The sequence below is a fragment of the Glycine soja genome, chromosome 6, assembly GCF_004193775.1.
Source record: "Glycine soja cultivar W05 chromosome 6, ASM419377v2, whole genome shotgun sequence".
NCBI classification, from domain to species: Eukaryota; Viridiplantae; Streptophyta; class Magnoliopsida; order Fabales; family Fabaceae; genus Glycine; species Glycine soja.
This window is the reverse complement of record NC_041007.1, coordinates 35,559,479-35,585,263: the sequence shown is the minus strand read 5'-3', so window position 1 is coordinate 35,585,263 and position 25,785 is coordinate 35,559,479. Positions and strand designations below refer to the sequence as shown.

General features: G+C 33.1%; 2 protein-coding genes and 1 long non-coding RNA gene across 6 annotated transcripts; 2 read left to right on the top strand and 1 right to left on the bottom strand.

The window, feature by feature from the left end:
* Nucleotides 1-9,602: 9,602 nt before the first annotated feature.
* On the top strand, nt 9,603-13,907 carry LOC114416846 (phytosulfokine receptor 2-like). 4 transcript variants are annotated; one of them, XM_028381881.1, is made up of 3 exons: nt 9,603-9,782; nt 9,914-10,016; nt 10,328-13,907. In XM_028381881.1, the coding sequence occupies exon 3, from the start codon at nt 10,471-10,473 to the stop codon at nt 13,624-13,626; it is 3,156 nt and encodes a 1,051-aa protein (XP_028237682.1). In that variant the 5' UTR covers nt 9,603-9,782; nt 9,914-10,016; nt 10,328-10,470; the 3' UTR covers nt 13,627-13,907. The 4 variants fall into 4 exon arrangements, with proteins under 4 accessions (XP_028237682.1, XP_028237683.1, XP_028237680.1 ...); XM_028381882.1 differs by having other exon boundaries at nt 9,603-9,787; nt 9,914-9,990; nt 10,610-13,907; XM_028381879.1 differs by having other exon boundaries at nt 9,603-9,787; nt 9,914-9,990.
* A 3,973-nt stretch (nt 13,908-17,880) lies between these two features.
* LOC114416845 lies at nt 17,881-20,387 on the bottom strand. Its single transcript, XR_003667606.1, has 2 exons — nt 19,018-20,387; nt 17,881-18,753 (listed from the first exon to the last, which is right to left on the bottom strand). It is a non-coding gene; the product is annotated as an uncharacterized LOC114416845 (long non-coding RNA).
* A 712-nt stretch (nt 20,388-21,099) lies between these two features.
* Nucleotides 21,100-25,175, top strand: LOC114416844 (11-oxo-beta-amyrin 30-oxidase-like). The gene is made up of 5 exons (XM_028381878.1): nt 21,100-21,437; nt 22,527-22,744; nt 22,839-23,080; nt 23,720-24,107; nt 24,486-25,175. Exons 1-5 carry the CDS (start codon nt 21,149-21,151, stop codon nt 24,909-24,911), a joined length of 1,563 nt encoding a protein of 520 aa, XP_028237679.1. The 5' UTR covers nt 21,100-21,148; the 3' UTR covers nt 24,912-25,175.
* The last annotated feature ends 610 nt before the right edge of the window (nt 25,176-25,785 follow it).

Below are 25,785 nucleotides of genomic sequence, written 5' to 3'. Positions count from 1 at the left end.
AAATTAAATGGTGTAGGAAGAATAACCCTTAACTGTAACTAACTCTCATTCACAATTTCGGGCTGGTTAGTTTTGGGCCCAAACTCTTCCTCTTTGGCTGATGCTAGGTGCACCCAGCACTTAATGGTAAAAGTCTAAAATACCCCTACCCATTTTTTAAAAACTTTTGTGCACCCAGCCTGTTCTTCTTCCACCAGCCTTTTCTTCTTCCTCGACCCTTAGTGCCCCTTCTTTCGCGGCTGTGAGTGCCTTTTCTTCTTGAGCCCCTTCTTCATCTTCAGCTCGTGCCTAACCTATCTTCTTCTTTCGTTCTTCTTCAGCATTATTGTCGGCTTATTCGTGGTGGTTTTTCCAGTTCTTCTCTTCCGGCAGGACGTGCATTGCGCTGCTCCACTGTCGACCATCGAGGTAAGCCTCTTCTCCCTTTTGTTGTGTCGTTCTACTTCCATTTTTGTTGGTGTAGTGTAGTTTGTAGGGATTTAGATGATCTGCATAGGGATTTAGGTTATCCACAATAGAGATAGGTTAGGATTTAGATGATCCACAATAGGATTTAGATGATCCGTAATGTGTTTCGATCCGCAACAAGCATACAGATCAAGTTGATCCGTATGCCTCTCACGAATCAAGTTGATCTGTAAGAGTCATACGGGTCAACTTGATCCGTATGCTTATTTACATGTAATCCAAAATTTAAATGACTAAAAACTTAGTTAATCCAAAATTTAAATGCCTATTTACATGTAATTTTTTGTATTTGTATGTATTATGAGTAGAGAAAATATTTTGTATGTAATAAAATACATCATTTTTAATTAAATTACAAGTCAATTTTTTAAGCAACATACATTTATATTTTACAACACTTGTACATATAAGGCCCTTATCTATTGTTTTATTCTAGGTTCATAAAATTTCAAGACCAAATTTCTGCAAAAGTGTGAAAATTGAAAAACTTATGACACGAGAGGAAAAAAATATTAGACATTAAGAACTTGTCCATAAAAAAATTCTCCACTATTACAAATGTAATTACAAAATATTTCTCTCAATTACAGGAAGATCCCATAAAACAATATCACAAAAAGTAGTGAATTTCAGGATATGCCTAGTTGCAAAAATTAATATAATATTTTTATGTTTGAAATTTAAGGTAATGAATTTTTTTTATGAAATATGCATGATAAAAGTATCTATGTGAATTTTCATTAAATTTGAGTTGATTTGATATGTTAAATAATTTTTAAGCTGAAATGTCAGCTTATATGTCAGAAGAAAAATGAATTAATATTATTTCCTTTTAATTGTTGTTTGGCTTATTTGGATTTATAAATGAGTGTTCTAACTTGAAAGGAAAACCTTCGCACTTTATCTTTGAATATTGATTAGTTGTGATTTGATATTGTTTATTGTTATAACTAATTGTTATAGTATGTATATGATTTTTGTGTGTAATTGTGTGATGATGCGTTGTTTTGGGAACAAGGATCGTAGATTATTGTGATGGTACAAATGGACTCTCTTTGAGTGCATTTGTAAGACTAGAACATTGTTCTAGAGATTAATGTCGTTCATTATAGAAAATACTGAACTAATCCTGAATAAGAGTGTAAACTTAATGATCAAATGGATTAGAAATTGTTAAGTGCCCAACAAATATGGATAATGATTAATTTGAACTTAGAAAGAGATTTAGGAGCTTTGCTTGGAGATTAAAAATCGAGGACTAAAAATAACTTAAGACTTGAGAGTGGGCAATGAACTATATAAAACCTATGAAAATGATGAAGCCATGAACTTGGTTCATTACGGGCTTGTGATGCATGATGCACATGTTCTTTTGTGTTAAGAATGATGTTTGTAAGGTTTCTCTTGTTGTGAGATGTGAAGGGAGAAGGATGGATCCTTTTTTGTTTTAGTTGTGGTGAGACTGTTAGAACATAACATGATCATGATGTGGATAACACGTTGTTTAAGAAAGGTGATCTCTTGTGATGACTAACTGGGGAGGCAAGCTTTGGAAAGATTGTGTGGGGAGTTTCATCTAAGATATGTGATTATTGTGTAAAAGATGTGTTTATAATGGAATTACCTAAAAATATCTAATGTAATTGGCCTAAATTTTGCAATTGAATCGACCCCTTGAAACTTGGGAAGTAGCACCACAAGGTTGGAATTTAAGTTTGGCAGCAACGAATCCTACTCAAATAACTGAGTTATAAACATCCAGTCCTACAAAGTTCCAAAAAGCTTGGAAGAAACACCCCCAAACCCACCTAGTCCGCGGGCCTTAACACCATTCAAGCTAAAAACAACCATCTTAACTTCCTCACAAGTTGAGAGGTTCATTGATGGCAAATTTTCATCATTGGTAACCATCATTGGGGTTATAATGCAATGACCACTTGAGATAGTGGGGAAGACATAGGTCTTCGTGAGAGACATTAGTCTCGTGTGCAATGAGCTCATGTTATTGATTGACTGTCATCTGTTACCATTTGACAAAGGAACTCCACACATACCTGTAAAAGATTATCCTAGAGATGAGAGTCATGTAAGGAGTCAATCCTCAAAAGTAGTGGATGGTCACAAATTGGTACCCGAGGTATGCTTGTAGGTGTGATCATCATTGGGGGTGTAGCTCTGAGTTATGACTATGGGTCACACAACTGACATGGCATCCCTAACTAAACGCGAGGCATAACCAAGGTTTGTGAGATCCTTGTTAATGTACCATAGCGAGGGTGTATTCTCAATTGTCATCCAACTTAAAATGTTGTAAGGCCATTGAGTTCGTGGAGTTCCAATGCTAGCGGTCACGAGATGTGATGAATTGAGAATTTAGTTTGGAAATGCGCTTAGGGTTACAAGTGTGACTTATGAGAGTACCACATCAAGGTGGTTGACGTTTGTGTATGTCACTGAAAGGTCGTATGTGTTGGTTTAGAGGAGGAGAGAGACTCACTCTGCACACTTTTACTTTCAGAGAAAGATGAATGATCTAGTATGAACAACAAGATAGAATGGAAAGCTATGACAAGTCCTAAGGATAGGAATGAACTTGTGCGAGTAAAATGAGGATTCTCTCAGGATGTTTCATGAGTTTCAAGTGGTTTTATAAGGGATGAATTTTATTAAATCATTGTTGTGAGTCTCTGTTAAGAATTAATCGAATTGAAGCTATAGCATCATCATTAGTTGGAATTGAAATATCAATGAGAGTTTTTTTTTGGACCAGCCAAGATAAAAATTTATTAAGCCAATGGAAGGTACAAGAAATACCCCTTGGGCGATTATGAAAATTTTACATGAAAGAAAACTACGTGCATAACATCATGAAGTCCAACCACAAAAAATTACATAATACCCCTACTAGCACATGCACACTGGCATGAAGAAAATCCTATGTAAAACAAAGACACATTCCAACATAGAACAAGGAAGGTAGTTACCCTGAAGCTTTCAGTTAACTGAACATAACAAAGAATTTTACATTAAAAAGTAGCTCATGGTATTGATTGTAAACATAACATTGGTTGGGTTGACCATTGGAATAAAATTGTCCAATCTAGATCCTTCCCATTCCTACAAAGAGAGCTTTAGGCAGTCCAAAATAGTCTATAAGATATGTTGGGTATCTCTGAAGACCATGTTGTTATGATGCCACCAAATTGACCATATAGTCACCACCACAATGTTGCCAAAATATCTGGACCATGTTACTAGGAAGAACCTTTACAACACCTTCCAACTTGTATACCTCTGCCCATATATTAAAAGCAAACCTGTAGTGCAAGACAAGATGGACAATAGTTTCTCAACTTGTCTGCATAGTGGGTAAAAATAATCATTTCCAGGAAGTTGACAATTCATATTCCTTAGATTATTCCTTATTTTAACTGAATCTAGGAAAACTCTCCATGCAAAGGACACCACTTTTGATGGTGCATTGACAAACCAAACATTCGAAAATATCATAATCCACATTGTAGCTAGGAATGGTATTATTAACTAGTATCAGGTGGTAGACTTCGTTGGCTTTATATCCATCCCTTAAGTTTTCTTTCCACACCCACTTGTCCTCTACCTCCCCCTTTATACATTTTAATCGAATTAAACTCATGAATTTTGTTAGAACCTCCTTTTCCCAAGTGAACCAACACCTGCTCCATCTTAAAATCCATTTTCATAAGTCTTAGTCTCTTTTTCTATAAAAGAGGATATCATTCTCTTGAATGTGACTTAGATGTATTATGCATTCAATTTCAAGGATGTATACATGTATTTATATTTGTAAAGAATAATTGTTTAATGAAGGACTTAGAGGATGTACATTAAAGTTTTATTGTGTTTTAATATTTTGTTGGGAATCAATTGTTTGATAAATTAAGTCGTTTCTTTATGAATGATATTTCATTAACGAACGCTTCTTTTAAAACGCACTCAGGGCGAGAAGCCCAACCTAGAGGAACACGTGTCAAGCATATGGTGGTTTCTCGAGTCAGTTGTACCATGTATGTGTGTTCAGTGCACACATGTAGGCTCAGCGCCTTGTCACTTAAGCCAGTTGCACTATGCATGACACTCAACGTGCACATGCAGGCTTAGCACACAAGGACTTTTTGAAAATGCGACAGTGCAATGTTTCTGAGGTAGTCAAAAGGGGCACTATTCCATTGAACAAAGGGAGATGGCCTAGGGCATTTTTTTGGAGACTAAAGCCACTTTAGAAGCTCTTCTTCTTCCATGTTCTCCATTTTCTTTGTTTCCTCTTCTTGTTTTGGGTTTCTCATGGCCATGAGAGGCTAACTTACCCAATTTTGGGGGATTGGATACCAAAAACTCTATGATGTAATGATCTCTACTATTCATTTAATGTTATTTCAGTATTATTACTTCCTATCTATGTTTATTGCTTTGGAGTCTAAAGTCACTTTGGGAGCTCTTCTTCTTCCATGTTCTCCATTTTCTTTGTTTCTTGTTCTTGTTTTTGGTCTCTAATGGCCATGAAAGGCTAACTTACCCATTGTTGGGGGATTGGATACCAAAAAATCTATGATGTAACGATCTATAATATTCATTTAATGTTATTTCATTATTATTGCTTCCTTTCTATGTGTATTGCTTTGTTTATGATTTGATCACTCATATACATGTATGTTATAGTGTTTTAATCATTGGGAAATGTTTTTACTCTAAGAACATGAAGGAATTTCTAAGTAACCCATATCTAAGGATGAAATAGTGTTGGTTAACCTTATTTATGCATCTTTATTCTTAAAGCGAGTTACTTGAATTAGCTTTCTAAGGGATTAGGAGTGAAATCAAGTGACTTAGACTCTTTCACACGAGGAATCATGGTTAGAGTAGATTAGTTGGATAAGGTAATAGTTGGAATAACTTTAAATAGTGAAAAATCCTTAAAATTACATCAAGAGTACTTTTGGTTGGCCAAACACTGAACACTTCTACAAAATCTACACCAAGTTGTCATTTTTACACTCAAAAAGTGTTTGTTTTTCTTGTCTCTTTGAACCTTGCTTTGTTTTTATGTCTTTTATTACTCTCAAAGTTTACATTTATGCACTTTTACCTCAAAGTATATAAGTTTTTCTTCATTCCATTGCTCAAAATTTAGTATATACAAACTTCGAGTCCAAGTAAAGTCCTTGTGGACTTGATACTCGATCTTACCGTTTATTATTACTTGTACGAATTGGTACACTTGCCGATGAGTTAACAGTTATTAAGAATGAATTTGGTTCAGTATCAAGTAATAATGTTTCCAAGCAAAGGCAAAAAATTAAATTCATGATTTTGAAAGGATGTTTAGTAATTTTGAGTTTTTAATCAACTCCATAATTTTGTAAATAAAATAAAAGAAACTAATAATAGTACCTAGGGGCAATGCAAAGACTCTTATGTTGAGTATCTAGATGTGTTCTCATTCCGTTGAGCACACATTTAGTGTGCTTAGTGCGGGTGTGAGATTGGCAACACTCAAGGATCACAAAGTTACACTTCCAAGGGCCATTTAATGGCTTCCAATCATTCCAAACACAATAGTCAAACCAAAAACACTTCTATTACATAATTATACTTCAAAGGGTCCTAGGTCCTTTTTTGTACCCAAAATTAGAGATGTTACATTATTGGTGAAGAGTTTGGAGGCTTTGACGGTGACGACGTATAGATGATTAGACGTTTAGCCAGAGGCTAAAATAGTACTAAGAATTGAAAAAAAAAATGCAAAATTGAAACCAAGAATTGCAAGTAAACAATCTTAGCCATTAAATATTTAATGAATATAACTAACAATTATATAATGTTTGGGTAGTTGAAATAGAATAAATCTTTTTTTGGATAAATTATCTTTTTAGGTTTTAAACTTTTTAAGATTTGTGTTTTTAGTTCCTTAAATTTTCTTTCCTCTTTATCTTTAGTCCTTAAATTTTTTATCCTTACTTCAAGTCATTTTGAAAAACTAAAAGTAAGGACGAAAAAAAGTTATATGAGACTAAAAGTAAAAACGAAATAAAATTTAAAAGATTAAAAATAAATTAAAAAATTCAAGGACTAAAAACATAAATTATAAAAAGTTTAAAGAATAAAGAGATAATAAACACATCTTTTTTATTCTATTATAGAATATCAAAACAATAAACAATAATTTTATCCATTAATGTTAGAATTTATTTTACTGATTATTAGAAATTTAAACATCCAAAAATCTTTAAATGTTGGTTAATTAAAATAAAATTATTTAATAAAAAAAATTAAAGCTTCAAAACATTAGATAAACTTAAAAAGTTAAAAAAAGCTAACGTGTTAAGAAAATAAAATTTAAAATTATTTAATGTAAAACTATTATATGAAACACATAATTTGTTTAATGTTTATTTTTCAAATAATTTAAAATATTTCATAAAACATTAATTTTTCGTAAATCAGCATATTCGATTTTACTAAAATTCTTATTAGCTAGATCATTTTTTTTATTGAAGAAAATCATTTTTTTAAAGGCAAGCAAAAGGTTATTGACAGTAGACACCTAAAAAAAGAAGAAAAAAAAAGATGTAAGTGATTGTTTATTTCTACTTGAAAATTTGTTGAAAAATAAATAACGTTTGAAGTATAAAAGTTATAACAATTATTTTTTTTGTTTTAATATGAATTTAGTATTTGTAAGTTCACATTTTTTTAATTTTAGTCTTGTAAGTTTTTTTTTCATGTTTCATTTTGTAAATTTGTATTTTTTTCAATTTTAATCTCTAAAGTGAGAAGTATGGACTAAATATGAAAAGAATTAAAATCTTAAAGAGACTAAAGTTAAAAAAATGCAAACATAAAAAGATTAACAATAATTTTATTACAAGGACTAAAATAAAAAATATATGAACTTACATACACTAAATTCATATATTAAGTCATTATTTTTTAAATCACATGATTTTATTTCACTGAAAGCTTAGTGATGAAAAGTTTATATAGTATCCATCATGTTTTAGATTTTAAGCTCGCTTACAATCATTGAATAATAATAAACAAAAGTTAATTATATTTTTAGTCCCTTTAACTTTTTCAGATTTCAATTTTTAGTTTTTTTATTTTTTTTTACAACTTCTCAAAATTAATCTCAAACATAAAATAAAATAAAGGAGAGACTAAAAATAACCAAGAACTAATTTAGAGCAATAAAAATCAACAACGGTTTAAAATGTGCAAAGTTGTTTAGAGACTAATACAGATTATTAAGAATTAATGTAGGACTAACAGTTATAAAAAAAGGGTTTAAAATTTGGAATCTAAAAAATTAAAAAATTAAAAATTTAATTAACCCTAAAAATATTAGACGATGTTAATGAATAAATCACGACAATATGATGAATACAATATGTTTGTTTAACCATTTAAACCTAAGTAACTTGAATTCCAATGTGTCTGAATAGAGAAGTTATGAAAGGATGTTTTAACAGGAGGGTTTTAGATTTGAAAATTTGTTGAGAAATACAAAATCTGTGAAGTATAAAAGTTATGATTATTATTATTTTCTTAAAATCACATGAAGTTATTTCACTGAAGTCAACTTAGCGATGAAATTATGAAATGTTTAGACAGCATCATGTTCTAGATTTTAAGCTCACTGCACTCATTGAATAAAATAAATCATATGATTATGAAACAAATATCCAGATTTGACCAATGTTAATGAAGTAGCGTATGTTTGTTTAACCATTCAACTGACTGAATAAAATAATCACATGATTATGAAAAGGATCTCCAAATTTGACCAATATTAATGAAGTAGTGTATGTTTGTTTAATTTTTCAAATCTTGATAGCACAAATTTCATGCATCAAAATGGAGACGTTACAAATAGATGCTTTGACTGAAGTACGGTGGGTGTTACTATTGGTTTCTATCATAGCATAAATTGTTTTCACAGGTTGAAAACTTTAAAACTCCTAGAAAAGATAATTTTACATCTCTATTCAAACATTACATCCTTTCTTTTCTCCTTTTCTGATACCCATGTCTTTTTTCTCCTCACGCCCTTAAATGTATAAGAGAAACATATTTTATTATAATATTCATTGAGATAACAATAAAATCATATTTTTATTGTATATTTTCTTTTTTTTATGATTTTTTTATTAAGTGATCAAAATAATTTTGATATAATTTATCATTTTTAATAATACTCAATATCTTTTTAATTAAAATTAAATTAATTAGATACAAGTTACCATTTATAAAGGTAATCAAATTAATTATTATAAGAATTATCTTTATTAATCATAATCAATTTAATTCATGATATTATTTTGATTACAAATAAAAAGAGTAATTTATGTCATCATTAATTTAAATTTTAATATAAAAGATATTTTATGTAATAATTAATTTAATTACTGTTAAAAGAAGTAATGTGTGTCATCATTAATATAAGTTGTATAAAAAATAATTCAAATAAAAGGTAACCTAATTTTGCAATTAATTTTTTGTAAAAAATCTAATGAAAACACATTTCATTTGTATAAAAAGGGATGTGAAAAAATTATATAAAAATATATTTTCGTTATGTAATTTGTTCTTCCAAAAACATATTTTTGTTATGTGTTTTTGTACGCGATTATACAACATAATCATGATTATCGGGAAAGGATATTTCTGAAATAAAATAATTCTCATTCTTGACAGGGACCAGAGTAATTTGCATGAAACGGTAACACCCAAATACGTCGAGTACCACTCCAACATTAACCCAAACATAAGCTTAATGTGAGAAGATAAAAGAAACAAGAAATGTTAAGGGCATGCTTAGTTAATAGTTAAAAAATATTTTTGGATGTTGAACGTATTTTTTAATAATAAATTCATTTTGGTGACATGTGTTGATTACTTTTAATGTATGGGTGTAAATGAAATTTTTTTCCTGAAAACTTAATTTTCTTAAAGTAAGACTTTGGTTGTATTTTTGCAAACTTAAGTTTAAAAGTTTTCTGGGTGAACATAGTAAAAAAACTGAGCACTGTTTTATTTAATACCCTTTTTTTTATTTAGTAGCTAGTGAGATGCTGAGATGTACAAGTACTCACGCAGTTTCCTTTTCTGTCTTGCACCCGTGCTAAAATTTTCTTCTGCTTTACACTGTTCCTTGATGTGAAATATCTGTTTCTTTTGTTTTCCTCTCAATTCCACCACTTCCTTCTTGGGTTCTGAAAATCATACACTCCTCTGCTTTGAAACAGAGACCCATTTGGCTAAAAAAGTCTGCAAAGGTTAGGTAAAATGCACTATGACTTTCCCATTCCCTTTTTCTTTTATGCCCCTTCAACGCTTTTTTGTGCTTGTTTTCACACTTTTTCTGCCATCTTAACTGACCCAATATTATTTCATTTTTTGCGAAAAGGACTTTCGTGGGTGGCTGAGGTTTCAATTGAATAGTCACTGTTGAGTGATGGAGTTGAGCTACCTGCAATGTTAATGGTAATGGGATCTTTACTTTTTGTTAGGTACCGTACCTCACTGCTTCTACGTGAACTCAATGTTCTTTTTCACTTCCTTTTCTGTGCTTTTTTATTTTCAAATGGCTCCTATTGATTGCTTCGTCCTCACGCTGTTGTCTAATGGTCCCTTTTCTACGTTTGACCATCCTCTCTCTTCAATTGGGTTGTTTTTTTGGATTAGTATTTGCATTCAGATATAGATTTAGTAGTCTTTCCTTGTTATTCTTCTTTTCCCAGTATTTGGTTTTGGTGTGTGTTGGTGATATCAATAGTTTTTTTTTTTTTTTTCACTTTGTTAATTGTCTTTATGTATGCAGTTCCAATTTGTCTATTTTGCTGAGTGTTGAAAATTTTGGAGGTTGGGTTCTTCTGTGTTGTGAATAAGCACTGAACTTTATAGTGATGATTTGAACTTTGAAGCTGAACACATACATATATTATCTCTCTTTTGGTTTCTGAAATGGTGCTGCAAAGATGCTACCCTATGGCTTTTGTGCAATGGGGTTTCTTGGCTTGCTTGCTTTGCTTTTCTGTGGGACTTGAAACCCTTGCCAGATCCTGTGACAAGCATGATCTAATGGCCCTGAAGGAATTTGCAGGCAATCTTACAAAAGGGTCTATCATCACAGAATGGTCAGATGATGTTGTCTGCTGCAAATGGACTGGGGTTTATTGTGATGATGTGGTTGATGGAGTAGCTGCTAGTAGAGTGTCCAAGTTGATTCTACCTGGAATGGACCTCAACGGCACGATTTCAAGTTCTTTAGCCTATCTAGATAAGCTAAAGGAGCTCAATCTTTCGTTCAATCGTCTCCAAGGTGAATTGTCTTCTGAGTTCTCTAATCTGAAGCAGTTACAAGTTCTTGACTTGAGCCACAATATGCTATCTGGACCAGTTGGTGGGGCATTTTCCGGTTTGCAATCCATTCAAATACTGAATATTTCTAGCAATTCATTTGTTGGAGACCTCTTCCATTTCGGGGGATTACAACATCTTAGTGCTCTCAACATAAGCAACAATTCATTCACCGGCCAGTTCAATTCACAAATTTGCAGCACCTCCAAGGGTATTCATATTCTTGATATATCCAAAAATCATTTTGCTGGTGGTCTTGAATGGTTGGGCAACTGTAGCACGTCTCTCCAAGAGTTACATTTGGATTCCAATTTATTTTCTGGCCCTCTTCCTGATTCTTTGTATTCAATGTCAGCCTTGGAGCAGCTCTCAGTCTCTGTGAACAACCTCTCTGGTCAATTAAGCAAGGAGCTAAGTAACCTCTCAAGCCTAAAATCTCTAATAATTTCTGGAAACCATTTTTCAGAGGAACTCCCAAATGTTTTTGGGAATCTTTTGAACCTTGAACAACTAATAGGAAACACCAATTCATTTTCTGGATCATTGCCTTCCACCTTGGCTTTATGCTCAAAACTCCGAGTGCTTGATCTTCGAAATAATTCTTTGACAGGTTCTGTTGCTCTTAATTTCTCTGGGTTGTCTAATCTTTTCACTTTGGATCTTGGTAGCAATCATTTTAATGGATCCCTTCCAAATTCCTTGTCCTATTGCCATGAATTGACAATGTTAAGCCTTGCTAAAAATGAATTAACTGGCCAAATCCCCGAGAGCTATGCAAACCTCACTTCCCTTTTGACTCTGTCTTTGTCAAACAATAGCTTTGAGAACTTATCTGGGGCACTTTATGTACTGCAGCAGTGCAAAAATCTCACCACTCTTGTCCTCACAAAGAATTTCCATGGTGAGGAAATTCCAGAAAAATTAACAGCAAGCTTCAAGAGCCTTGTGGTTTTAGCACTTGGAAATTGTGGTCTCAAAGGCCGTATTCCTGCCTGGCTATTGAATTGCCCGAAATTGGAAGTTCTTGATTTGTCTTGGAACCATTTGAAAGGTAGTGTCCCTTCTTGGATTGGTCAGATGGACCGTTTGTTCTACTTGGATTTGTCAAATAATTCTCTTACAGGAGAAATACCAAAAGGTTTGACACAGCTGAGGGGCCTCATATCCTCCAATTATCATATATCAAGTCTCTTTGCATCTGCTGCTATTCCTCTCTATGTCAAGAGAAACAAGAGTGCTAGTGGGCTGCAATATAACCATGCCTCAAGTTTCCCTCCTTCAATATACTTGAGCAATAACAGATTAAGTGGAACAATATGGCCTGAAATTGGTCGTTTAAAAGAACTTCATATCTTGGATTTAAGCAGGAACAACATCACCGGCACCATTCCTAGCTCTATTTCAGAGATGAAGAATTTGGAAACATTAGATTTATCTTATAATAGTCTCGTTGGAACTATTCCTCCATCATTTAACAGCCTCACATTCTTGTCTAAGTTCAGTGTAGCATATAACCACTTATGGGGATTAATTCCAATTGGAGGACAATTTTCAAGTTTCCCAAATTCAAGTTTTGAGGGCAACTGGGGGCTTTGTGGGGAAATATTTCATCATTGTAACGAGAAAGATGTGGGCTTGAGGGCCAACCATGTGGGAAAATTTAGTAAAAGCAATATCCTTGGCATAACAATTGGGTTAGGAGTTGGGCTTGCACTGCTTCTTGCTGTTATTCTGCTAAGAGTGTCAAAGAGGGACGAGGATAAGCCAGTTGATAACATTGATGAGGAGCTTAGCTGTCCAAACAGGAGGCCCGAAGCACTCACTTCTTCAAAATTGGTGTTTTTTAAGAATTCAGATTGCAAGGATCTCATAGTTGAAGATTTGTTAAAATCCACTGGCAATTTTAACCAAGAAAATATAATTGGTTGTGGTGGGTTTGGTCTTGTCTACAAGGGGAATCTTCCAAATGGCACAAAGGTAGCTATCAAGAAACTTTCAGGGTACTGTGGTCAGGTAGAACGTGAATTCCAAGCTGAAGTGGAGGCACTCTCAAGAGCTCAACATAAGAACCTTGTTTCACTTAAAGGTTATTGCCAGCATTTCAATGACAGATTATTAATTTACTCCTACTTGGAGAATGGAAGCCTTGACTATTGGCTGCATGAGAGTGAAGATGGAAATTCAGCTCTAAAATGGGATGCAAGACTCAAGATTGCCAAAGGTGCAGCTCATGGATTAGCTTATTTGCACAAGGAGTGTGAACCACATATCGTGCATCGTGATATTAAATCCAGCAACATACTTTTGGATGATAAATTCAAAGCTTATTTGGCTGACTTTGGTCTCTCAAGGCTACTTCAACCTTATGATACCCATGTTTCAACAGATTTAGTAGGAACTTTAGGATATATTCCTCCAGAATACAGTCAGGTACTGAAAGCAACTTTCAAGGGTGATATTTATAGCTTTGGTGTTGTTCTTGTTGAGCTTCTTACTGGTCGAAGGCCGGTAGAAGTCATCATCGGGCAACGTAGCAGGAATCTAGTGTCTTGGGTGTTGCAGATAAAATCTGAGAATAGGGAGCAGGAAATTTTTGATTCAGTCATTTGGCACAAGGATAATGAGAAACAGCTCTTAGAGGTACTAGCTATTGCTTGTAAATGTATAGATGAAGATCCAAGGCAGAGACCCCATATTGAATTAGTTGTTTCATGGCTTGATAATGTAGGATTTGATGGCTCTGAGCAGTCATCATTTTAAATCTCTGCATTCATGCCATATACATGGTTTTGGTTGGTGTATCTTTGAGACAGTATATACTTGTAAATCATGCTATTATGGTGGTGGTGGGATATTTTTGATAAGGCTACACTTATTTGGCTTTTAGTCCAAATTAGTTCTATACTGATGGTTTAATCTGTACTACAAAGGGTACTTTTTAACTATCAAATCGTATCCAACACTGGCTTTTAGCAGCCTTGTCAACTGTTATCAAGTAGCATTAATGAAAAAACTGTCTACATAAATTGCCAAAATCTAAACCTAAACCATTTTGGTACTTTCTGCTTGAATATATTGTATCAATATATTTAAGTTTGTGACTCAGTTTCTTTTCTGTGTTTATTTAGTATATGCCTCGTTTTTTTTTTTTTTGCCATGTGACTAGAATTCACTGCAAGAGAAGGCTATCATAATTTATAAATTTCTGTTGCTTACTCTTCAGATACTTGGGTATTCGATGGTAGGGAATTCTGGTGTCTTATTTGCAGAATGTTTGATTTGCTTTTCTTTCTTCTCTCTCTCTCTCTCTCTCTCTCTCTCTCTCTCTCTCTCTCTCTATATATATATATATATATATATATATATATATATAATAAAAACGATTTGCTGGGCTTTGTGTGTGGAAGATATGGATTGAAAATGATTTGTTGGACTTTGGGGGAAAAATAGTTCATTAGCCGATTTAGTTGTTATATATACAGGGATGGTAACGTACGTTCACTTGGTTTTTCTTTTTTTGGTGTTTTAGTAAATTATGATCTTGATTTTCTTAAAAAGGTATAGTTTTTTTATTTTATTTTAATAGCAGTTGTGGGTTAGTAAATCTGTGTGAGAATTACGTATATATACTATTTTTTAAAAGCATAACTCTATTAAGTCAAAATTTTGATTTTTTTAAATACATTTAACATATTTCTTAATAAAATTTCTTTTTTTTTAAAAAAATAAAGAATAAATTCCGTTGATTCTTCTTAAAGTTTCATCAAATTTTGTCCAATACTTCTGTTTATACCCTTGCACTAACTCTCTTTAATTGTTAGCATTTCTCTTTTAGATTTATTATCTTTTAAGTCCAACAACTTTTTAAAATTAAAAATGCTTAATATTATGAAATTGATTTCATAAATTAAGCAAGATTGTGTTTTCCATTTAATGAGAATTTTGTATCGAATAACATTCCTTTTTTCAACATTTCTATTTTTAGTTCCTAAACTTTCTGATTTTAGTTTTACTCTCTTAACATTTTTTTTTTGAAAAAATTCAAGTAAAATTATTTCACTTCATCCAGAATAAAAGAAAGAATGGATTACTTGGTTTACTCGTCTCCTTACAAAACTTACCATTAAGTTTGGAATTACATTTAACAAAGCTGTACATTTATCAAGTATAACATGAAATTCAGATGAGCCTCGTTGGTTGGAGCAAATGCTGTCCACTAGGAGTTTGCAGTCGAATTAAAAAACTACTCTTGAAACATTGATCTGTGTTGCTCAAATTAAAGCTTCTACTTCCCTAGGTTGTGGCAATCGCGACATGAGCACTGTTTTATTTTTGACGAACATACCTTGATGATCTCTTATACAGATTCCGAGCCCATGTTGTTGTTGGCTCTCGAAAATAGCTGCATCAATATTAAACTTAAGAGTGTCATGTTGCTGACTTGTTGATGATGATTCGGGACGGTGACGTGCGTGGAGCCATTCAGTTAGGAATTGCATGCTCTCTACATCTTTCCATAATTATTCATTTCTTTTTCTCCAAATGCACCATAGCATCACGGAAAATTTCTACAGTGAGAGACCATGAAGTCCATTCAATAGTTCAAATACAAGGTCATTTGCAGACTTGTCCCTTTTGATAAATCCACTAATTAACGGCCACATTCCAGCAGCTTCCGATAGTAGTTTAACTTGTTCGCAGCCAAAGAAGATATATATGAAATTCATTCTCCAGATTTTTATGGCAATAACAAGTGTTTGGACAATTTACTCCTTTAGATTGTACCTTTAGACGTGTCGGGAGACAGGTTCTCAGTACTCTCCAAATGAGTTTGGCATTGTCCAAAATATTCATGAGATAAGGCATGTTAGAATTTTAGGGATTCTTATAAAATACCAATAATCATCATAAACACATTACGTTAAATCATCAAGAAGAGTTTTAGGAATATTTGAATTTATAATGATTGATCAAATAAAATCAACAGAATCTGAGTCCGTAGGTAACTAGTGGCTTTATGGTTTTTCTTCAACCAAAATATTTGTATTCCTTAATAGGACCTTTGTAACTCTTCAAATGTGTCGACACTGATATCTGCTCATTTAAGTTAGTCTATATAATCTGATTTAACTGTTTAATGAACTCACTTAATTTTGATCACATAAAATAAAATTAACTAATGATAAATAGCTAATATAATTATCTTATAATATTAACGTACATTAATTATTGGAATAAAAAATTCCAACAATCTCTCACTTGGGTTACATATTATAACAATTATATCAAAAATCCTTAAGCATGCATAATGAAATGATAAATTTCAACTTTATTTCTGCAAAAAATCTAAACAACAAAATGTTTGTAAACCGTAAGATATAGAACATAAGTAAGAGTCCTACTAAACTAAGGTACTATCAGGAATTACATCCATATGAGCAGTGCTCATGAAAAATTTTAAGTGTCATACCTTTAGTAAGTGGATCAGTTAGCATGGAATGAATCCTTATATGTTCTATACAAATCTGTATTTTCTGAATTCTTTATTTAACAACCAAATACTTTATGTCAACAAACTTTTACTTGGTTGAATCCTTAATAAGACCGTTAAGATATTGTCTCAATAAACACTCGATGACTACTTAATGTTGGCGACAACAGACAAGTCAGTTACAATAGTTTAACAATCATAAATTCTAGTATGATATCTCATAGCAAAATATTAACTCCACCAACATGGTTAAATGTGGATCCTTATGTAAAGTGATTGCTATTAAGACATTCTAAAAAATCGAAGTGAGAATGCTCAATGATCTCTAAACTTCTAGACTTTCGATATGAAAACATGTAGTTTCTTATTCTCTTCAATTAATACATAATGCGTTTTACTACTCTCTAGTGTTGCATACCAAGATTACTCATATATCACCTTAGGAATCCCACTAAAAATTATTTTAGGACAATAAAAAAATAAACTTAAGCATACATAATAAATCACAATACAACTGTTTTGTAACAATAAACTGTATAATGATAATAGGATGTCATTAACATATAATATCAAAATAATAAATTTACTCCCACCGAATTTTTAGCATACACAATCATCAACCAAATTTACCTCAACACCATAAGAGATAATTTTGATGAATTTTGTAATACCATAGACGAGAGACTTGTTTAAAAGCATAAATGAATTTCTTTATTTTGCATATCATAGACTTTAGATAATCTTAAACAAGGTTTTTTTATTGCACCGTATAAAGTGTTTCATAAATGTTTATTAGAAACGTAATGTTTACATTCAGTTATGCAAAACAATTATCAAAATGATCTACAGTGTCATTATAGTCCTAAGAAAGTCTTTCTAAGAAATCAAAGAGAATATTTTTGTGATCAATGTCTTTCTTATTGTAAAATTTTTAGCGACAAAACAAAATTTATATATCTCAATATTACCCATTAAATCTGTTTCGACTATTGATAACATCCTGGAAGAGGATGTTGCCCCTTCACCCCCGAGGCTGGCGATCCCAATAGAGGAGCCACAGGTCAAGGAAACCGAGAATGTCAAGTAATGAGAGCAGGCAAGGCCTAGGGATTGAGTTTCTTAGGCTTACATATATGATTTTTTGTGCAACTCTTTTTTTTTTTTGCTTTTTGTATTTTTTGGTCTTTGGCTCTTTTTTGTATATGTCGGTCTTCGACTACCTTTTGTAATTGTCAGTTCTCGACCTATTATCAATGAAATTTCTTTTCCAAGTGTTGGTTTATTAATAGTAGTTTGTTTATTTCTATTTTCAAACTAATGGTGTACTCAGTAAAAAAATGATAAAGAGAAATTGCACAAGTTTTCAACCAAAAACCGCAAGCTGCACTTCTTCAAAAGAACGCAGATTAGTAAGCAAGGTGTTCTCTTTGGGAGTGATGAGGCTAGGAATCACCTTCTCCACCAAATCACTATGTTTTATATTATTATCTGTTGCAAAAAGATTGGTATAAAACTCCAAGACATGTTGCTCGATCTCAATCAGATCTTGAATAATCAATTCATCTTTCATCTTTTTTCAGCAAGGATATAACATTCTTAGATTGTCTAATACGAACTATTCTATGAAAGAAGGTTGATTTTTAGGTCAGCATTGACATGCTGGTCAACCTTGGCTTTTTCTCTCCAATAATCATCTTGGAGTTTGAAAGCTTGCTGAAGTTGGTGTTAGGCTTGGGCATCAGCAGCAATGAGGTCCTTTGTAGGTCCTTGAGTAGAAATTTGTTGTTGAACAAAAGCTACCCAATCTAAGGCTTGATTTGCACTATGCTCAGCATTGCCAAAGCAGGATTTGTTCCATTACTTCATAGATTTTTTTAGCAGTCTAAGTTTTTGAGTACATCACACACCCTGAGACCGATGTGTCCCAAACCTCTTTGACCACCTTGAGACAATCATGATCACCAGATCACATTTTAAGGAACGTAAAAGGAGAGCAACCTTGTTGTCAGCTCACTGCAACACCAAGAGAATAGGGTGGTGATCGGATTTGCTTTTGGGCAGGGTGCAATCAGATAACCAAGGCCAACATTGGAAGCATTCATTGTTGCAAATAACTTTCTTTAATCTAAGATCAATACGGGCATTGGCCTTTATGTTGTTGGACCAAGTGAACTCAACTCCCCTAGTGTCAAGATAGGTGAGAAGATTGACATCAATCCAAGCTTTGAACTCTTCACAAGCAAGATGAAAAGGAATTATGCCCCCCTTCTTTTCATGAGCCTCATTAATGGAATTGAAATTGCCTACGAAACTCCAAGGACCATGGTGCTGCTAGTGCAAAAGGGTTTACTCCCCCCACAGTCCCTTGCGTTTAATATAAGCAATAGAAGCATAAACTGCCAAAAAATAATTCAGTTGATTATCAAAAGATAAAGAGAATGCGACCTGTTGTTTCGAGGAAGATAAGACAATAGGATTTAGGTGAGAAGCACAAAGACACCAAATGTTTGGGGGGTTTGTGCTATCTCTGATTAACTGCAAAGGGCTTCATATTTATGTTACACTAGAAGGAATTAGGGAACGAGGATAAATCCATCATGGGTTCAAAAATCATGAGAAGATATGGCTTATTATCAACACAAAGTTTTTTGAGAACTAACCTTGAATCAAGGTTTGAAATACCTCTTATATTCCAATAGAGAAACTTCATGATGACTGCTTGTTTTTAACAATCGCAAAGTGATTTTTGAGTCTTTTCCCTTTAGTAGAGGCAGTAGATTTTGCCTTATCTTTCTTTTTTTGCGATCTTGAAAGAACTTTAGTGAATTGTCCATCCTCCTCCAACAAAGGGTCTTGAGGTAGTTCCCCAGTGTTTGCTTCAACTTCATCAGCTCACAACTTTTTAAGCGTTTTAAAATCTTATTGCTTCCTTTCATTCCAGTTCTTTGATTTTGAACCAGGACTAGTATTTTGCCTTTTAGCGGGGCGGGATTCTAGAGATACTCCAATTGCACTTTGTAAATTGGAGTCTTTGGTATCTGAAGATGAGGCCTCTTGAGCAGATGGTTGTTGACCAATTCCCACAGATAAACCATTTTGGCCTTCCTCTTTTACAAGGTTAGAATTCCCAATTTGAGGCCTTGGGGAAGTTGGGCGAGCATTGTCAAGTCTCTTCAGGGAATAATCAATAAGAGCAACAAACTTCCCGTTTTGGAGGGTGCTAGGCTTTGGTGTTGGTCTTGGTTGTTCCTGAACCGCTTTTCTCTTACAATGGGAGAGATCATGACCCACAGACTTGCAAAAATCATAGAGCGAGGGTAATTTTTTGTATTCAATCCTCACGAATAAAGCGAAGGATTCTCATTCAACTAAAAATTCAGAATGAAGCTTCCATGTCAAGTCTAAATCCACTAGAACACGAGCAAAATGCCCAAAGGATCTGCCTATAAAACACGGACACTCCAGCCCCTTGCCGTGTCCGGTGTCCGACACGATACCGACACCGACACGACACCATGTCTGGATGTTCGTGTCAGTGTTGGTACTTCATAGAGATCTGTTCTTTGTAGCCTCATCTAGCACAATCGGAGAATCAATTCCCCCGACAATCTCAAACAGTAGCTTGGGGCTCCAATTTTCTTGTGGTAGGTCAAGAATTCTAACCAACATTGGGCACGGGTCTGTCGCATATTATTCGAAGTGAAATCAAGGGTCCACTGGAGTAATCTCAACAAGCCCAACTGTAGGTTCCATGTTCCCACAGCCTAAACACTAAGTAGATTCTCCAAGGATGCGAAGAAGAACTCGAAGAAGCCCTTCCCAACCGGAATTAGTTTCCAATTACAGATTTTTCAATGGACAGATGACGCATGGTGAACAAGGAAGATGGAGGCGAAAGGTTGTGCCCATAAGAAGTATTTTAATTAATGCATCTGAAATCATTCAATCACCATTTTCTTTAACCGTGTGGTCAATCATCCTCTGTCCCAATGTTTGATTGTTGTACTCTTTATCTTCAAAGCATGGCTCTGTTTTTTCTTTGGGGTCTTTTAAGAGAAAAAAAATTAATGTTAAAATCATATGAAAATGCAAAAAATATTATAAATCACACAACTTTATGTCTCGGATAAAAAAAAAAAAAAAACTCTATTTTAAGTATTTTGACCACAAGTTAGTATTTGTCATTTTTTTTCTTCATTTGCCTTGCATAGCATAAGAGTTCTAATGTTTAAGACTTAATTATATTTTTTTCTTAAATTTTTTATTTTTTGATAAAATTTACCATCAATAAATTAATTTAACTTATTTATTCTGAATTTATTAAAAAACTTATAAACTTTTCTTCAGTCATTAAACTTACGTGACATGTAAAAATAATTATATTTTTTATTTTAATGTGAATTTTATCCTTAGCTTTTATTTTTATTTTTTGGTGAGTATTATCTGTAAATTTTTAATTTTTAACAAGTTTTATTCTCAATTTTTAGACTATCACATCAGCTCAATTATGAAAGATAAAATTTGTGATTTTTTTTTTAAAAAGATTGGGAATAAAATATGATAAATTTTATCGAACATAAAATTAATTAAAGAAATTAAAAATTAAAAAAATAGAATTAATCCAATTTTTATTTTTAATAGTATAAAACTAAATCTTGTATTGCACGTGCTACAGTATAATATAATAAAAAAATAGAAGTATCCCCAAACTTCAAACAGATAAATAATATAAAAATCTTCTCTTTTCTCACTATTCACTCTGTCTCCAATTAAGTATTGCAGAAGCAAAAAATGGAGCCATTATTTTCTTCAGCAGCAGCAATATGTGTGGTGACTGTGTTGGTAGCTGTGATTCCCATATGGGCACTGAAGATGCTGAACTCGCTGTGGCTTAGGCCAAAGAGGTTTGAAAGGCTTCTTAGAGCGCAAGGTTTTCATGGTGACCCATACTCACTTTCTCATCACAACTCCAACCAAACCCTTTTGCAACAACACCAGCTCAATTCCCAACCTTTTCCTCTATCCGATGATGTTGCTCCTCGTGTATCCTCCTTGTTACATCACACTATCGACAAATATGGTACAACTTTTAATTTGTTTTCTCACTCTCCTCCCTCCTAATAGCTACTGTCTAGCACAAACAGTTGAGGATGAAATTACTTACAAGTTAACAGCTTAAGGCTATGTTTGTTTTACTGTTTGCGGAGTTCCAAACTTAGTTTGTAGAGTAAACTAATTTTGGGGACATATTTCGTTATCCTTAAAAGTATTTTTTTTTTAGTTTGGAGAGTAAACTCATTTTGGTGACATATTTGGTTATCTTTAAAAGTATTTTTTGCTTATGAAAATTTTGTCTGCAAACTCAATTTTGTAAGTGCATGTTTGATTTTCAGGTGAAAAAAGTATTTTTGAGGCTCAAAAGTACTTTTTTCAAAGGATTAAAATCCTTACTTTTGCTTTCATTTTAGTTTTATACATTGGATTTGCGTTGGATTTGCATTGAAACGCGAAATATTACTAACTTCAATCAAAACATGCACTTAGTCGCTTTTGCAAACTTAAGTTTTCGACTCAAATTAATCGAAACCTACACTTAGCAGGCCAAACTAGTTAGCAAGTTGACATCTTTATGATTATTAGATGGCTTCCTAACTAATCTTTACATGTAATTTAGTGTTATTATTTGTTTTCTCACATTAAAAAACACGTGTCATGAAAAAACATGATAATTTATTGTGGACAAAGGCAATGCTTAAATATTCGTTACTAGTCTGGTACCTAGCACAGTATCACTGCCTGCTTAAAAATTCATTCCTGCTGTATTAGTCCTTTAGTCCTTTCATTTCATATTGATTGTCATTTAAAAAAAAAGTAATTACTCCCAGACAGTAGTAGTATAGAGTATAGACACCAATTTTACTAAAATGTTCTTTCTTTCTTAATTTCTATAAATGCATCCTGAAGTAATCCAAGACAATAGTATTTATTAAGAGATAAAATTAGAATATAAGTTTTAATATTTCAATTAAACTGAAAATGTTAGTTGATTTTTTTAAATGTTAAAATTACAATCAATATGAAATGGAGGGAATATCATTTAATTAGTAAGTATACTTCTTAAGTTGTTGAAGCCTTTTTGAGCAGTTGCTGATAAGTAAAGGATGTGCAGGCAAGAAATCCTTCTTTTGGGAAGGTAGAACACCAAAGGTGATCATTACGGACCCAAATCAACTCAAAGAAGTCTTCAACAACATTCATGACTTCCAGAAGCCAAAGTTTAGTGGCAATGTCAAGTTCTTGTTCGCTGGCCTGTTAAATTATGAGGGTGACAAGTGGGCTAAACATCGAAGAATTATGAACCCAGCATTTCACTCAGAAAAATTGAAAGTAATGTTATTTCTTTGATTTATTAATTTAATCATGTCACAATCAAATTGTTTTTTTTTTGTATGATATGGTCTAACTGATACTTAATTTACAGAATATGCTACCAGCATTTTCTCAAAGCTGCCATGATATGATTAGCATGTGGAAGGGAATGTTGTCATCAGATGGAAAATGTGAGATTGACATTTGGCCTTTCCTTCAGAATTTAACTCGTGATGTAATTTCTCAAACAGCATTTGGAAGCAGCTATGCAGAAGGAGAAAAAAATTTTCGAAATCTGAGAATGCAGGGGTATCTTTTAATGGCAGGAAAGTACAAGAACATACCAATATTGCGGTAAGAGCATACTGTGATTTAATTTGGTTTAATTGACAACTAAATTAAGCATTTTCTAGTTTTACCAGGACCGAACTCACCATGAAGTTTGTAGAGAAAGCAACTATTTACCGATTATATATGCTAAGGAAATTAATCTCTAATGTAACAGAATGCACAAACTTTTGTTTTCTCTGTTTAAATTTTGTTGTGGACCTAAGCTGAAAGGTTGAAAGCTTCCAACTGTCATTAGTTTGTCAATAAATATTGCATTTTACATGGAAGCGGTTGATGTCTATAAGTCCTTGATAATCTTGGTAGTCTGAAGCCTCTCAAACTAGCCAAAAGAACTAGGATGTGTTTAAGATATAATATACAAACTCTAAACAATTAGAGTTCTCATAATTATGACGAATAATTATTGATTACTTACATATTTTGATTTACTGCATGTCTTATCCCCAAGATATTTTATATCTGGTTTTCAAAATAGTTTTTGAAAATCAAGAGTTATGGCATGCCAAATGACTATACAAGAGTTTCTACCAGAGTTGAACTCTTTTTGTATTGAGAGTATTGTCCTATGTTAGTTTTAGTTAGGAAGAAATGTAACACTGATAAGCTAGTCCATTCCTTCATAATTAACATATATGTTTCTAGGCATCTACGTACAACTACCACCAAGAGGATGGAAGCAATTGAAAGAGAGATACGAGATTCAATTGAGGGTATCATAAAAAAACGAGAGAAAGCCATGGAGAATGGTGAAACCTCTAATGAAGATTTATTAAGCATACTTTTGGAATCAAATCACAAGGAAATCCAGGGACATGGAAACAGTAGGGCTGTTGGAATGACCAAGCAAGAAGTAATTGAGGAATGCAAGCTATTTTACCTGGCAGGGCAAGAGACCACTTCATCTCTGCTGGTTTGGACAATGGTCTTATTGGCTAGGTATCCAGAATGGCAAGCACGAGCAAGGGACGAAGTTTTTCAAGTTTTTGGAAACCAAAATCCAAACATTGATGGGTTAAGTAAGCTTAAAATTGTACGTATCACATGCTTTTATTTGACTATTATTAATGATTATAATAGGTTAATTAAATTAATTGTAGGTTGTTGAACTATTTAATTTTATTTATTTATTTAGGTCTCCAAATTATAAACAAAAAGTAAAATTGTAACTGAGTATTTGATTTTATAAAATATTTGTATCCGAGTTCCTTAGGTTCTTAAAACCTCTACAAATTGTCATTTTTTGACAGTTTCAAGCTGACATTTAAATTATTTTCAGGGACTCAATTATAAAATTTTATATAATTAAGGAACCATTATATGTCAGCTAACTTTAAAATATTTTAAAGATTAATTTAATCTCATCTTAAATCTTTGGTGCTAACTTTTTCCATACCCGTTTCTTCCACAGGTGACCATGATTTTATACGAGGTTCTCAGGCTATATCCTCCAACAACTTTCTTTAGTCGCGCACCTCAAAAGGATGTGAAACTTGGAAATCTATCACTACCTGCAGGAATACGCATTACCATGCCAATATTATTTATTCATCATGATGGTGATATCTGGGGTGATGATGCAAAGGAGTTCAAACCTGAAAGGTTTTCTGAAGGAATTGCTAAGGCAACAAAAGGCCAAATTTCGTTTTATCCATTTGGATGGGGTCCTAGAATATGCATTGGCCAAAACTTTGCCTTAATGGAAGCAAAGATAGTGTTATCATTGCTTCTGCAACATTTCTCATTTGAGCTTTCTCCGGTCTATGAACATGCTCCAACGGTTGTGCTTAGTTTGCAGCCAAAACGTGGGGCACACATCGTTTTGCATAAACTATGATATGATTCATATATTGGAATTAGTCATCGGCTTGCGGGATAAGGCTACGCATATCTCACTTGGTTTAGTGTGTTATACATTATATTTCCTTTATATAGTATCAATCATGTACTTGTGTGTGGAATGAAAACTATCTTTAATTAAGGATCTTGCAAGTTGTAATGCAGGTGTATTTGAATATGTAGTATATGGTATATTGAAAACTATCTTTTGAGTTTGGTCACTGGTTACGGAGGAATAAAAGGGAAGGATTTCTCTCCTCTCTATCTCATCTATATATTTTATAGTGATTTGATAAATTTGCCTTTTTAATAGTTTTTTCATGCCATTCATTGTTTGCCATACCTTCACTATTAATTTTTGCGAAGTTTTTATAGAGTAAGACACATCTAATAGAAGTAGTAGCGTTGTTGGTTCTTGTGTGTTTCAATTGGAATCAACTCATCCTGCCTAAGGGAGCGTGGGTGCAGATTTAACTGTATAATTATTTTGTTTTTTTTAATAATTTTTTTATGGCTGTTGTCTTGACAACAAGATGTTGTTCATGCAATTGATGTACCACAAATTGTGGGTTGACGAAAAATTTCAGTGGAGTGCTATGATGGATTGATCGGAAAAGAACCAAGAGCTCTGGTTACGTAGCTTGCATCAAAGAGTGGAGACCATTGAGAGTAGTTGTTATTTAGTTTTTGAAAGGACTGAGTGGGACAATAGGATTTTTGTTCTAATGAAATAAAAGGGAGCAAAGCCCAAAACTGCTTATGAGAAGCTAAGGAAGGATTTCAAATGTCAGCTTCTCCAACTCTCTCTTTGGCAAAATTTAATTCAATTTATTTTCTCTGAATCTCTCAATTATTTTATAGCACTGCCTAAT

Coding starts and splice junctions, on each gene's coding strand:
- LOC114416846 (XM_028381881.1), top strand. CDS start 10,471: ATGGTGCTGCAAAGATGCTACCCTATGGCTTTTGTGCAATGGGGTTTC.
- LOC114416844 (XM_028381878.1), top strand. CDS start 21,149: ATGGAGCCATTATTTTCTTCAGCAGCAGCAATATGTGTGGTGACTGTG. Junction 21,438..22,526: donor TCACACTATCGACAAATATG/GTACAACTTTTA, acceptor AAGGATGTGCAG/GCAAGAAATCCTTCTTTTGG. Junction 22,745..22,838: donor TTCACTCAGAAAAATTGAAA/GTAATGTTATTT, acceptor CTTAATTTACAG/AATATGCTACCAGCATTTTC.